The sequence below is a fragment of the Polypterus senegalus genome, chromosome 4 (assembly GCF_016835505.1).
Source record: "Polypterus senegalus isolate Bchr_013 chromosome 4, ASM1683550v1, whole genome shotgun sequence".
NCBI classification, from domain to species: domain Eukaryota; kingdom Metazoa; phylum Chordata; class Cladistia; order Polypteriformes; family Polypteridae; genus Polypterus; species Polypterus senegalus.
Window position 1 is genome coordinate 31634607 of NC_053157.1, and position 15576 is coordinate 31650182.

At 38.4% G+C, this 15576-nt stretch overlaps 1 protein-coding gene across 3 annotated transcripts in view; it reads left to right on the top strand.

Annotated features, from left to right (window-relative positions):
• Positions 1 to 15576, top strand: part of dcc (DCC netrin 1 receptor) — an 842366-nt gene that overhangs the window by 503081 nt on the left and 323709 nt on the right. For all 3 annotated transcript variants that reach the window (XM_039750409.1, XM_039750410.1, XM_039750411.1), the window contains exon 6: positions 15269 to 15423. In XM_039750409.1, the coding sequence (XP_039606343.1) occupies positions 15269 to 15423 (155 nt within the window). The remainder of the gene's footprint in view (positions 1 to 15268; positions 15424 to 15576) is intronic.

Here is a 15576-nt window from a genome sequence, read left to right on the forward strand (position 1 = left end):
CTCGAGCCTAAAAACCCTTGGTCATATCCTAAGTGATCTTGCTTGTCCTCTACTCTATAAATTCCATTTTAGCAGCTTGACAAGCAATATAATCGTACAATACAGAATAATAACCATGCAGTAAAAGAGACGATTTGCACCATCTGCAGTTGAATGGTAGAGTAGCTCTAATAAGAGTTATGAAGGAAGTTAAATCAAAGGGGCACACCATCTGTATTGCGGCTCGTGCTTTTCTTACCTTTGATTCACATTGCAGTTTCTTCTCTTTGTTATCGTCTGATATTTTGTCATTTGTTTGTAACATGCATGACCAAACGGGTTTCCCATTACAGAATAATAAAGTGAGCCGTGACCTTGGCAAATGGGACAAGACTGTAATTATTTGTGAGCAATTTCTAGTGACAAAGATTACTTTGGTAGAAAAAGGTGAATGCACTACAGTCAGTTTTATGTTCTGAAAAGACCTCCTTTTCTTTTATACATTACCTGAAAACATTCTCAGACTTGTGAGATCCAAATTAGTGTCATGGGGGACCGGAGCCTACCTTGGCAGCATTGAGTGCAGGGCATAAATCATTCCTGGGTGAGGTGTCAGTCCATCACCGCCTGCACAAGGTGTGATTTTTTTTTTTCTTTTATTTCTTAATATTTGCCAGCTATGTTGAAAGGTATTGTATTTCATACATTTGGCTGTTGCCTCTGGGAAATCCCTTGAAAGGAGTCATCATTAAGAATGAAAAAGCATTTCTGTTAAAAAAAAGTCAGCAGAACAGAGCCGTGAAGTATAATAACGGCATTTGATTATTCCGCTTAAAAGTTAATCCATATCTTTACAGATAGTAGTGAGACAGCCAAAGAGGAGCAGATATTGACCTGCACGTCCCTTTGTCATGTTCACATTATTCCCATTCAGTTTAGGCTGAATGATGTGAATATTTTATTTTTTATTGCCAATTATGCCCTTCCTTAGCCTCTCAAATAGGATCACTTACTCAAAGTCACCCGGCTGTTTCTGCTTAGCTGGCTATTTTTTGTTCTTCTTTAGGTGTTGTCACTTGCTGCTTTTCCCAAACTGGGTGATTTAAATTGAATGTATGAAAAATAGTGAAATACCTTTCAAAAATATGTAATGTCGGATGGTTATTCTGTGCTCTTACAGAAAAATGTCTCATTATGAGTAGTGGAGCGGTTGTTAGGTCCTGCTTGGCACTCACGCTTCTAAGATAGGCTCTGGATCCCTGCGGACCCTACAATGGACTAAATAATTGTGAAATTGTATCTACAGATGAATTTTCCGTCAGTCAGTATTCCTCCAACCCGCTATATCCTAACTACAGGGTCACGGGGGTCTGCTGAAGCCAATCCCAGCCAGGCATGAACAAACCCCGGGCAGGGCACACACACCCACACACCAAGCACACACTAGGGACAATGTAGGATCGCCAATGCACCTAACCTGCATGTCTTTAGACTCTGGGAGGACAGATGAATTGTGTTTAGTAGATGAAATAGTTTTTATAAAAGTCTCAACTGGGCAAAACGTGTCATGAGTTATTCTATCCATAGAACAAGAGTGGGGAGGCCAAATAGCATGCGGAGGTCAGTGCTGATGCCTCACCGCCCCAGTGCCCTTGGTTTGATTCATGGCAAGTCTCCTCCTGTCTGGGGTCTTCTTGTCCTCTGGGTGTTTAGATTGGTTTTCTGTGAATATATTGGATTGCTCCCTCTTTCCAAAGATATGCTTATTGCATTATTGGACAATCAGAATTTGCCTGAGTACAGTCTCTTCAAGTCACCTCCTTGGAAGTTTTCACATTTTATCGTTATATAATATTGAATCACAATGGGTTTTAATTTGGCTTTTTAGACACTAACCAACAGAAAAACAATGTAAAAACAAACAAAAAGATTACTTTTTATAGCCACTACATATACAAATGTGCAATGTAAAGGCCTGTTGTCCTTTCCTGGGACGGGTCCTACCTTATGGTTGATGCTTCCCTCAGAAAAACACTGCAAACGTTATTGTAGGTGGTGAGAAGTTATGGAAATCAACAGAATGGAGAATTGTGGATTAGAAGGTCTGACTCTGGGATGGCTCCACATGTATCAGGGTATTAAAATTGTAATCTACAACGAACATTACTGCAATTCTAAATTGTCATTGAGTGTGAAATTTTCACAAACTGTGAATAGAATTTTTTTTTTTGGCTTTAACTCTTAAATAATTCTAATATAATAAAGCTTGAAGTGAATGACTGTGAAGTGACTCAGATTTCTCCAGCAAAGAATTCCTTAAATATCAACTTCTCAGGTAATAAATCCTACTTCACAGTACTCTGTGTACTTGCCACTTAAATGTGGATTTTCTTTGCGTTGTGAAAATGTTAGGTTGTTGGTAGAAACACAGAATTTAAAGAGGGTGTAGTTACTTTTTCATAAAATTGTGTGTCGCTATCATATTGTACCCAGGCAGGTAGGCAGTGTGGTGTAGTGCTTAAGGCTATGGATCTCAAACCCTGAGGTTGCGGGTTCAAATCCCGCTACTGACACTATGTGACCCTGAGCAAGTCACTTGACCTGTCTGTGCTCCAAGTGGAATACCAAAAAGGAATGAAACCAATCGTATCATAATTGTTATAAGTCGCCTTGGATAATGGCGTCTGCCAAATGAGTAAATATAAATGTAGCCAGCACTGTCATAGTGACGGACAGAAGGCTCAGTGTCCAAAGGCTGTAAATTGAGAAGCAGCAGTTAAAAACCAAAAAAGAGCAGAGCTGGTTTGAAAAACTTGAGGACATGTGTTATGGATATAAGATGTCCTCCTGTGACTGATGAACCCTTCTTGTATGTGCATATTATCAGGGTAAAGATGAACAGGGACTAAAAATGAGTCAAAGCGATAAAACAATGAAGGGCAAATTTTGAATTCAAATGATATTAAAGGTCACAAAAGAAACAGACAGGAATTATCCCAGCCTTTACGACATCACAGTATTCGATCTGATATTGAGAAATGGCCGTCTAATAAATGAAGGCAGAAGCCAGTTTCCTAGCCCTCTCTTGAATACAAGGAAGAATGCATAGTTATGATGTTCATAGCTTTTTATTATTTAACTATTTTGGTGTTAGTTTTCTCTATATTTGAATAATGATACATTTTTCAGTTTTACATTATATAATTCTGAACACTGCATATTTTTAGCAAGGCACACAGAAAGAAAAAAGCAATTATGATGGCAAATTCTTTCAATACCAAGATGGCTGTTTCTCTTTGTAGATTTAAAATTTATAGTATTTCTAAACTTTAATTTCATTTGCGTTAGGTATTAATAATAATACACAATCCCTCCTAGCCCATTAACAGCTGTGTTTGGGGTTCTTCTAGATGGGCTCAAAGTGGAGAAAGACAAACAAATTGTGATTGCATTCACTACACTTTTGGCACGCAGACTTATTCTGATAAACTGGAAGAACCCAAACTCTCCTCTTTTAAGTCAGTGGGAAACTGATGTGTTATACTATTTGAAATTGGAAAAAATCAAATACTCAGTTAGAGGATCCGTACCAACTTTGTTCAAAACAAGGCAGGATCCAATCAGTAATATTTTAAAGTAAGTTCATAAAGCACAGAGAATTTATTAATTTAGGTATGTTTACAAGCCTTAAATTTCACGCCGTTTGGCTTGCTGTCTCTCTCAGGGGTGGGGATCGATCTGTTCTTAACTCAATCTTTCTTTTTGTAAAAACTTGATTGCTTTGTATGGATTGCAATAAAATTAATAAAGTATATAAGAAAAATAATAATAATATAATTCTTTACATTTATATAGTGTGTCAGGGATGCCAAGGGCAACGACCCGTCCGGGACGCCGTGAGGGACCGGATGTGGGTCTGCGCCCACCCTGGATCACGTGGGGGCCGCCGCCCTGTTTGCTTTGGGGGCCACGAGTTGAGGGCATGGAAGCCCCACCCTGCAGGGGCACGTGGTCACCGCCAGGAGGCGCCGCAATGCCTTGGGGACCTGTTACCTCAACACTTCTGCCACACCCGGAAGTGCTGGGGGGAAGATTAAAAAGAACACCCGGTGAGCTGCCGGGAGAACAGCCAGCACTTCCGCCACGCTGGGGCGTGGCCAACGGGGGAGTGTCAGGAACACCTGGAGCTCATCCGGGACATAAATAAAAGGGGCCGTCTCCCGTCAGTCGAGGCTGAAGTCGGGTGGAAGAAGGACGAGGCACGAGAGGAGATTGGAGGCGGCCCGGAGAAGAAGGCATTGAGTGGCCAGGACTGTGTGTAGGGTTTGTGTTTGTGTACGGACTGTGTCTTAGTGACATTTAACTTGTATATAGTGTGGAAAATAAACGTGTGGTGGTGGAAAACAACATGTCTGCCTGTCTGTGTCCGGGCCGGGTTCACAAGTGCTTTTCTCAGTACTCAAAGTGCTATACAGTAGATAGACAGAGGGGAACCACGTCAACCACCTTCAATGTGTAGCACTCACCTGTTTGATGCAAAGAGGGCCATTACTATGCCAGTACGCTCACTACACATTAGCTATTAGGTAATGACTTGTTTGAAAGAGACAAGCTTTTCCTACATAGTTAGTAAAACTATTGAGCTAATAAAGGTATTGTAATAATCAAAACTTGTATGTGTTTTTCTATACAAATAGCTATAAATTAATTTCATACGTATTTGGATAGTGACATAACTTTCATAATTTTGGCTCTGTACGCCACCACAATAGATTTGAAATAAATCCATCTAGATGTGATTAAAGTGTAGACTATCAGCTTTAATTCTAGGAGTTTAACATAAATATTGTATGAACTCTTTAGAAAAGACAGCCATTTTTATTCATGGTCCCCCTATTTTCAGGGGCTCAAAGGTATTTGGACAAACTAACAATCATAAATAAAATGATCATTTTCAGGAAACCCATGGCCTTCTCCAAGTGCTGGATTTCCACCCTAGCGACACTTTGCAAAAGGCCTTTACTGCAGTTGTCTTCAGTTGCTGCCTGTTCGTTGGAATTTCTGCTATCAGTTTTGTCTTCAGTGAGTGAAGGTTGAGGTCAGTTGATTGACTTGGCTATTGAAGATTATTCCACTTCCTTACCTTGAAAAGCACTTGGTTTGCTTTTGAAGTTTGTTTTGGCTTATCGTCCATTTGTACTGTGAAGCGTCATCCTATCAGTTTTGTACAGTTTGTCTGAATCTGAGCAGATAGAATTGCTGTGTACACTTCAGAATTTATCCTGCGACTTCTACCAGCAGTTATTTCTTCAGTAAACACCAGTGACTGACCTCCACTCGCAGCCTATGCATGGTCATGCCATAACACGGCCTCCACCATGTTTCACAGATGATGTGGTATTCATTGGATCATGAGCCATTTCTTCTCTTCTGCATATTCTTCTCTTTCCAACATCTATACTAATAAAAGGCAAAGCCCTCACTCACTCACTCACTGACTCACTCACTGACTCATCACTAATTCTCCAACTTCCCGTGTAGGTAGAAGGCTGAAATTTGGCAGGCTTATTCCTTACAGCTTACTTACAAAAGTTGGGCAGGTTTCATTTCGAAATTCTACGCGTAAGGGTCATAACTGGAACCTATTTTTCTACATATAATGTAATGGAGTTGAGTTAGAGATGGCCGTGGGGCGGAGTTTCGTGTGACATCATCACGCCTCCTTCGTAAGTACGTAGAGAACAAGGAAGAACTCCAAACAGCGATGAGCACAAAACGCCATTTCACAATTGAGAAGGCAGAAAAACATTATGAAGCAAATGATGCATACAAGCATATTCATAAGTACAGCTACTGCGGAAACAAAGCACGGCGTGAACCGTAAGTTTATATTAAATTAAGTTCATAGACAGGCTGCCACTAGCGTTTGTAATTTAGTGCCTGCCCATATAAGGCCGCCCATCAGCGGCAATCCAATACAAACACTGCCGGTAAATGTTCACGGGTGAAGGACTGTGCTTATGCAGAGGAAGATGAGATGGTCAGGGTGGTGTTTGGCACAAACTCATTGAAACTGCGAGAGAAACTTTTAAGTGCTGGGTCTTAGCTGACATTACACGAGATGGCACCAGCACAGCTGGGAACCTTCGATGCAAGAACACCAAGCGGCTCACGTGAACTGACGCAGTGCACAGACAAAAAGCAACAGTTCCAAAGAGTGCTGAACAAAAACCGAATTACACAATTGAGAAGGCAGCAAAAAATATGAAGCGCCTTATACATACAATCATATTCATAAGTGCAGCTACTGCGGAAACAAAGCACACGGTGGAAAAAGTGAATGTCCCGCTAAAGGAAGACAGTGTAAAAAAACCCGTGCATGCAGTTTGTCACATCTCAGATAAAGAGGAAGACGAGCTGTTTATTGATGCAGTAAGAAACTAATCGATGAATGAAATATCTTATCTTTACAACGATTGACAAACACGGAATGTAACTTGAACACAACACATCGTACAAATACGACCCTGATTGAAAGAAATAATGATAATCAAATCCTTGATGACAGCAACATTCAATAACACTCACAAAACAATTACTGTATATTGACAATCATGTTAAGTTATTTTTAAAATGTTCCCTTTTCTTTTTCATAACTTCTACTTCTCCACTGCGATACGCGGGTATATATATATAAATGTATATATATACCCCGATCTACAGTACATACTCTCGCATAGACAAGCCACACGCTGTGGCGCAATTGTAGAGTCTCTAATGCCGAGGTTCGATTCCCGAGAGGGGATGCACTGAGTATGTACGCGCGCTACCCGATTCATTTTACCTTCGATCTCCTTGGTTTTGGGACGTATGAAAAAATATTCGGTTAACTCAGAATCATGTTACATTATTTTTAAAATGTTTCCCTTTATTAGCACAAGCACAGCTGAGAAGCTTCATGCATGTACTCCATAACGCGCTAAAAATAACGCATTTAATCACACTTTCAATTCCAAGCAAACGGGAACTTTTGTCAATGCATGATTTCCTGGTACATCCATTACACTGATGCACACATCACAGCTACAAAAATGTTAGTCGGAATAAAGCGCGTTCCTACGACTGATCATTTCGACTACCCGAGCGAAGCCTTGATAAAAGCATGGTTTTGTGCACACTGAAAAGCAAGCAAAATTAGATGCATTACAGAAAGCGGACTTTGTGGCTCTTACTGGGGATCATTGGACTTCCGTGACCGTTAGTAATTCTAAATACATCTAATTACAAAATGTTCAATGATCACACTGTTTTAGCCTAATGTACAAAATAATTTTGGCTAAGGTTACTCAGAGTTTAAAGAGTAAGCTGGTCAAATTACCTTTTATGTTTCTGACTTATTTTTTTAAGAAGAAAAACTGCACTTTATGTTGAAATTTTGGTTATTATTATTTAAAGACAATACTATTCTGAAAATGTACTTAAAGTACTTAAACTACCACTTTATTTTTAAGTCTGCCCAATTTTAACCAGGGATGATATTTTTGTTTCTGTTTTGAATTCAAATGCAGTTTAAAGGCTTTTTTTCAGAAATTAAAACAGCTTCAGTTTACAATATTCATGTCCATGTCTATTATTTGATTCTGTCGCCCACTAAAACACTTTTAAATTAAAAAAAAACATTTGCGATTTGGGGCAAATTTACGTGTGCGATTACATACGATTAATCAAGATTAATTCTTACACAGCCTCTAATTAATTGGATTAATTTTTTAATAGAGTCCCACCCCTAATATATATATATATATATGTGGATATATATATGTAGATTTGTATATATATGTGTATATACAGTATATATGTAGATATGTATATGTGTATATACAGTATGTATATATGTGTGTGTGTATATATACAGTATGTGTATATATGTATATATATAACTGTGTCTATATATATATATGTATATATATGTTTATATATGTGTCTGTGTATATATATATATATATATATATATATATATATATATGCCAGCAACACTCATGACAATGACAAAACAATTACATTGTCAATCATGTTACGTTATTATTAAAATGTTTCCTTTTCTTTTACTTCTCCTGCCATCATAGGTATTTTTATATATATATATATATATATATATATATATATATATATATATATATATATATATATATATATATATATATATATATATATATATATATATATATATATATATATATATATATATATATATATATATATATATATATATATAGATATGACAAAACACCCATATCAATGACAAAACAATTACATTAACAATCATCTTACGTTATTTTTAAAATGTTTGTTTTTCTTTTTCATAACTTCTTTAACACACTACTTCTCCGCTGCGAAGCGCGGGTATTCTGCTAGTTCTGGTATATATTGATCAGCATTTCCTTTGTCCAATGAAAATTGTTTCAGAACTATACAGTCTTTTAAGAAATGTTTTCTAGAAAAGTCTAATCTGTCCTTTCTATCCTTGAGAATTACCAGTGGTTTACACTTTGTGGTAAACTCTCTGATTTTATTTTCATGAAGTCTTCTCTTGATTGTAGACTTTGGCAGTGATAGGTCTGCCTCTCGTACAGTGTTCTTGGTTTGGCTAGATGTCTTGAAGGGGTTCTTCTTCACCAAGAACAGAATTCTGCAGTCACCCAGCACAGTTGTCTTCTGTGTGTTTTTCTAGACCTTCTGGTGTTGCTGAGTTCACCAGTGCATTCCTTCTTTTTAAGAATGTACCAAATAGTTGATTTGACCACTTCTGGTGTTTCTGCCATCTCTCTTATGGGTTTGTTTTGTTTTCTATGCCTAATGATGGGCTGTTTTTAATTGCATGTGCAGCTCTTTGGAGCTCATATTGACAGTTCAGTTTTCAGCTTACAAATGCAAATTCCACCCTTGGAATTAACCTGCTTAATAGTTAATGAAATAACGAGGGGCCTGTCATTCCTAAATGGCTCACATAATATTTTTGGTAAACCCCTTAAATTAAAGCTAGAAGGCTACACTTCAATCAGGTAATGATTGCTTTATTTCAAATCCATTGTTGTGGAATACAGAGCCAAACTTACAAAAATCGTGTCACCATCCAAATACTTATGGACCTGACTGTACTTTTTCACATCCCTGTATATACAGAAAACAATATTCTGTGTAGATTATATGCTTGTGTTTTAGAGTTTGTTGGTAAACAGAGTGCAATTTATAGTAGGAGTAGTAGGATGGCATAATTGGTAACACTGATGCTTCACAGCTACTGCAGAAGTGCATTCAGGTTTTGGTCTGCTCACTGCCTACCAGCGCATTTTGTCCCCTTCATGGAATTTCAATTGGTACACATTAGATTAATTAATGACTAAATTATCCTGTTGTGAATAAGTACGATCATATGTGTGAGCATACTGTGCATGATCTTCCATCTACAGTACCTGATGCCTTCTTAAGAGCCACTAGCTGCCTGTGATCCAGCAAAGGGTTGTGAAAATAAAGGAAAGCCAAGCATGCTTTTACTGGAGCAGTTGGACTGTTTTATAGGAGAAATTATTAGACATTCATTATTACCTTCCATCCATCCATCCATCCATTATCCAACCTGCTATATCCTAACGACAGGGTCATGGGGGTTTGCCGGAGCCAATCCCAGCCAACACAGGGCGCAAGGCAGGAAACAAACCCCGGGCAGGGCGCCAGCCCACCACAGATTATTAACTTTGATTTTCTAATTGAAGAACATTTATTTTCATACTATTATTTTAACTGAAGGGGCATTTATTCTTTTTCTTGCTCAGTGGTGGCATGCAGAGAGAAAAATAAGACTGAATTTTTCAGCTGCAGCATCTTCAGTCCGCTGCTAATCCCCTTATCACCCCTTGCCATATCTCTTCCCAAGTATGGCACAGGTGTTTCTCAGGCTCTCCTCTGTCCAGTGGTCTCTCCAGGGACTCACTCCTGTTTTGGATTGCCAAGAAGAGAAACAATTCCCTGTTTTCAAAGAGCTTAGCCACCTCTGCAGCACATTTTCAGGCATCAGGCACACTGCCTTCATGGGTTCCCAAGTGGCCAAATGCTGCCAGGATTTCAAAGCTTATTACTTTGGAACGGTGCTGAGTTTTCATTGACTTTGTGAGATCCTAAAAAAAACAGCGGGTACAACAAGTAAAAAAAAAAATGGGGTCTTTAAAACCTTCATTTTTATTTTTTAATTGGAACCCTAATCTAATTGACCTCTTTAGAATCTAACAGACTTAATTAACAAGTCTGGATATCTGTATCGTGAATTACACTCAAACTATAAAGATTATTACAGCATATGAAATGCTGAAGCTTACCTATGTGAGCACATGGTATTGAGAAAAATACATTCAATTTTTGCAAAGTTTCTTATCTGAATGGTGTTATTTATTTGGCTCTGACTCAAAAGTTTAATATGTTACACCACTGTGAATTAGTTGGCCTTTAATTTTGTTTTTTTTTTGATAGATAGATGTATGGACCAAGTTAGGGTAATTCCACACCAGGCAAGTGGGTTGCAGGGTGCGCTAAACCTTCTTCTGTTATCTCTGGAGACCAAACTCATGAAAACCTTTCTGATTCATCCTTGAAACGTCATTTACGGTTCAAGCACCCAGAAGCACGTTACTTCCAGTTCCTTACATCGCTTTCGGTCTGGGCAAATAAAGCCTCCATCTTTACAACAGTGATTAAGTTCTTGTATGGACTCCATCGAATGCACATTAGTGTTGATTTTTAAACCCATTACAGCCAGGGATATTATATGGGTGGCTGCCTTTTTAAGTGTGTGGAAACTGATCATTTCACAATAGATAGATAGATAGATAGATAGATGTGAAAGACACTATATAACAGATAGATGTGCAAGGACCTATATAAGAGATAGATACATAGATATAAAAGGTATTATTAGATAGATAGATAGATAGATAGTGTCACACATGTGCAAGTAGGAGGAAGCTGTATGGACCAAGTGAGGGTAATTCCACGGGGTGGCGGGATGCACAAAACCTTCTTCTGTTATCTTTGCAGACCAAACACGGGAAACCTGTCTGATTCATCCTTGAAAACATCACTTCCATTTCCGGTGCCCAGAAGCACATGACTTCCAGCCTTGGCACTTAAAGCCCACCATCTTTACAATAGTGATTCAGTGCTTGTTTGGACTCCATCATAAGCACATCGGTGTTGATTTTCAAACCCATTGCAGCCAGGGATATTATACAGGTCGCTAGCATTTTAAGTCTGATCATTTCACAATAGATAGATAGATAGATAGATTCAGAATCTTTTCAGATCCCTTTCACTTTTTTCATATTTTGTTAATGTTGGAAATTCATTTAAATTCATGATTCCCTCATGAAGTATCACCCAACACCCTAGAATGACAAAGCACAGTGACAGGATTTTAGAATTTTTATACTTTTTTTTTGTGATGTGATGTGGTTGGTGGACCAGCATGTTAGACAGCCATTAAGCTATAGAATGATAATTTGACTACTTTAGCACTAAAACTAGCAACAGGCAGGAATTAGAATGTGGTAGATGGCCAGGCTCCATTTATGTTTTTTACAAGCTAAAAATCCAAAGAAGCCTTTTTTCATTCATTCCTTTAAACATAAGCAATAAATATTTGTGCATTTTTCTGCATAGAAAGTATAGAGGAAATTTTCATTTTGCTTCTTTTTATTATCTTGTTTTAGTTTAGTTTTTACCCAGATTCACTGATTATTCTGCAAGGAATGCTCAATCCTTCGGACTTGTTTGATATTTGCTTATAGGTCAGTAAAGGTTCAATAAGCAGAATGGATTCAGCTAAATTCTTCTGCTTGTTTTTCTTTATTCATATGGTTGTGTTATTGGACTGCTCAGGCACTTAATACACATTTTGGAGGATTGCAGGTGGATGTTATGATTTAGTGCTAAAGTCTCAAATGGGACCAAGGCCTGAATGTTACAAAGAGGCCTAAGGCCTACATACTTTAAAAAAATGTAATTAGCAAATCCCTAAAAAGAAAGGGGAACTACCAAAGCCTTGGCCAAAATAAACTAATCATTTATTTTAATTTATTGCCGTACCGGATGAACAGGACAGCAGCAGTTTACAGTAAGATGGAACCAGAAGATGGATTGTAATTTAATAAGAAGCCAAGGTCGTAACCTAGAAGGCTGGAATTAAATAAATAAAAGCCAGGATGTGAGGCCATATTGTAGATTAAGAAATGTAACAAGAGAGTCAATAACCAGAATATCTCATGAAGTCTAAGACGAATTGCAAGATGTAAATCAAAGTCATAGAACAGAAAATAATTCATAACCAGAGATATCTTAACAATGACAAGACTGTCCTTCATACCATCAAGTCACTGCCAGTCATTTTGCATAGCAACAGCCTGGCAACCCTGCATCACAAACAGCAAATAATGACAGCACCCATAATTAAAACAAAATAGCCTCATGGGAAAACGAATTTCAAAAACATAAATAAAATTTAAACTAAGCAATTTCACAGTTTAATTTGCTGACATCTAAAACCCTCAGATTATTTTTGGAGGCCAACGAAAAGGCTGAAAAATTATAAAACAAAGTCCAGATCATCCATCCATCCATCCATTATCCAACCTGCTATATCCTAACTACAGGGTCACAGGGGTCTGCTGGTGACAATCCCAGCCAACACAGGGTGCAAGGCAGGAAACAAACCCCGGGCAGGGCAGCAGCCCACCACAGGGCAAGTCCAGATCATAACATTTGTTATTAAATAAAGAAAAAAAATAGCAATGCAAAATAATTTTGAAATCTCCAACCATATACAATTGAAAATAATAGCCAATTCCGAAGTAAAAGATTACATTTTTTTATTACTAATAAGCAACAAGACAGTCTAATGCTAACCTAAACAAGTTGAGAACAGAAATCAAAACATGAGGAAAAATTAAAAACTGCAAAATGAACTAAAAGAGTAATGAACTTAAAAAGGAACAGAAGGGAAGCACCAAATGGTAGCTGAAGACCTGGGCTAAGTTAGCTGGCTAATGCCACTGCAATGGCTGTACTCCTCTTACCATGTCTAGAGCTTTCTGCATTTTTAGATGTCTTCCATGGTAGCGAATCTTCTTTACTTCAGTCTTAATTTAAAATTTAAGAACAAAGAAGAGTCATGTGGAGCAAGATCTGGCAAATATGGCAAGTGCAAAGCAGCAAACACATTGTTTTTGGTCAAACGCTATAGGACAAGGTGGTGTGTGCAGGTCTGCTATCGTGGTACAAAATCCAGTTTTGCATGTGCCATATCTACAGATGTTTTTTTTTCTTATGCTTTCCCATAGACGCTTCTTCAGAGCAATTTAAAGTCAGTAATTATCACTCTGTCCGTGGGAATAAACTCTTTAAGAATATATCTGTCAATGTCAAAACATGCAATCATTATTGTCCCTTGAAAATCTGCCTTGGTGGCTTGGAGAAAAAAAAATCACCCAGTCAGATGCATTATTATGGATCCAGTAATTGCACATTGCACGATAACATACAGTGCATACACTTGACTTGAGCATTCCTAGTTTTCCTCCTCTTTCTCTGTATGTTTAGCATTCGTTTGCTCAAAGGTTGATGCGCTTACTGCTTCCTGAGCAGCTCTTCTTTTCTCCACCTTACCGGCCCGCTTCTTCTTTTCTTCCGTCAGCATCTTTTTGCGTTAAAACTGATTAAGTCAGTGTTTGTGTTGCAATTACTTAGTACATTTTCCTTAATTTTTCACTTAAGCTGGCAGTTAAGTCTTCAGTCTGCCTCAAGAATGATTTAAGATATGAAGAGGTAGGGGAAGTGACAGCGAAGGTGTTAGGGATGAGAACGGTGCCCGTACACATGCGCCACACGGCCGCCCTGCTGGCCACTGCCGAGAGTTAATTCTACAATAAAATAAAAATACAAATAAAAAGAGGAATAACCTTGGAGGTCAATCATCACCCCGAAAGCAGATAGTACACGTCACGTAGTGTATGCATACCAAATTTCAGGTCAACAGGTCAAACGATTTGCAAGCTACAGGTGATTTAAAATCCTGGACAGACAAACAAACAGTCACAGTAGCGTATTATATATAAAAATAAACATCTAGAAATTCAGACACTATCATCTTAGCACAATGCCATTTGGTAGACTGATTAACCAGACTGGTAGGCACAAACTTTTATAAAATTACACCCTACTCTCTTGCTATTGACTGATTCCAAGAATTTATGTGACTCCCTCATAATAGTGGCTGCATGATATTTTTTGAAAGTTAGCTGAGTAGAGATCGATGAGCTATGTTGGGCTGAAGAACATGTCTCGTCCCTGTTCTGATGAGAGATCTGTATACTGGCCCATAGCAGCAGATCCATCCCTTTTTTTTATCTGCCTATTTGAGGTCAGGAGTTGCTAGGTGCAAGATGGGGGCCACCAGTCCAGTGTGGGGCACACCCCTTTATCGACACTGGGCCAATTTAAATACACAATAATCTAACCTGCTCATATTTGGGATGACATAAAAATGGAAGTAGAGAAAAACTGTAGTGGATACAAGCAGCTCAAAGAAAATGAGTTTTGTCAAAATAATTTGTGTGACTCTTATTTTGAGGCCCCTCCTTATTCATTTCCATCCATCCATCCATCCATTATCCAACCTGCTATATCCTAACTACAGGGTCACGGGGGTTTGCTGGAGCCAATCCCAGCCAACATATGGAGCAAGGCAGGAAACAAACCTCAGGCAGGGCGCCAGCCCACCACAGGGCACACACACACTAGGGACAATTTAGAATCGCCAATGCACCTAACCTGCAAGTCTTATTCATTTTGCTACTAATTTCACAGTTTAATTTGCTGACATCTAAAACCCTCAGATTATTTTTGGAGGCCAACGAAAAGGCTGAAAAATTATAAAACAAAGTCCAGATCATCCATCCATCCATTATCCAACCTGCTATATCCTAACTACAGGGTCACAGGGGTCTGCTGGTGACATTCCCAGCCAACACAGGGTGCAAGGCAGGAAACAAACCCCGGGCAGGGCAGCAGCCCACCACAGGGCAAGTCCAGATCATAACATTTGTTATTAAATAAAGAAAAAAAATAGCAATGCAAAATAATTTTGAAATCTCCAACCATATACAATTGAAAATAATAGCCAATTCCGAAGTAAAATGAATAATGATTTTTCTATGTCATTTTGTTTTTCTGTCTCTCTTTACAGTTCCTCCGAGGTTTTTAAATTATCCCACTAACCTGTATGCGTATGAAAGCATGGACATCGAATTGGAGTGTACCGTGACAGGAAAGCCCGCTCCCACTGTTCAGTGGGTCAAGAATGGGGAAGTGGTTATCCCAAGTGATTATTTTCAAATTGTGGTAAGTTTTCTTCTAAAGTTTTAGTAGTTGTCCTTCTGCTGATAGAAGATGTGTCTGTTTGAATGTTTTACTTGTGACTGGAACAATATTCTGTTCTGTGCTGCCACACTGATTTGTCATTCTTATTTCTGATGTCCACTGTCCTTTATTTAC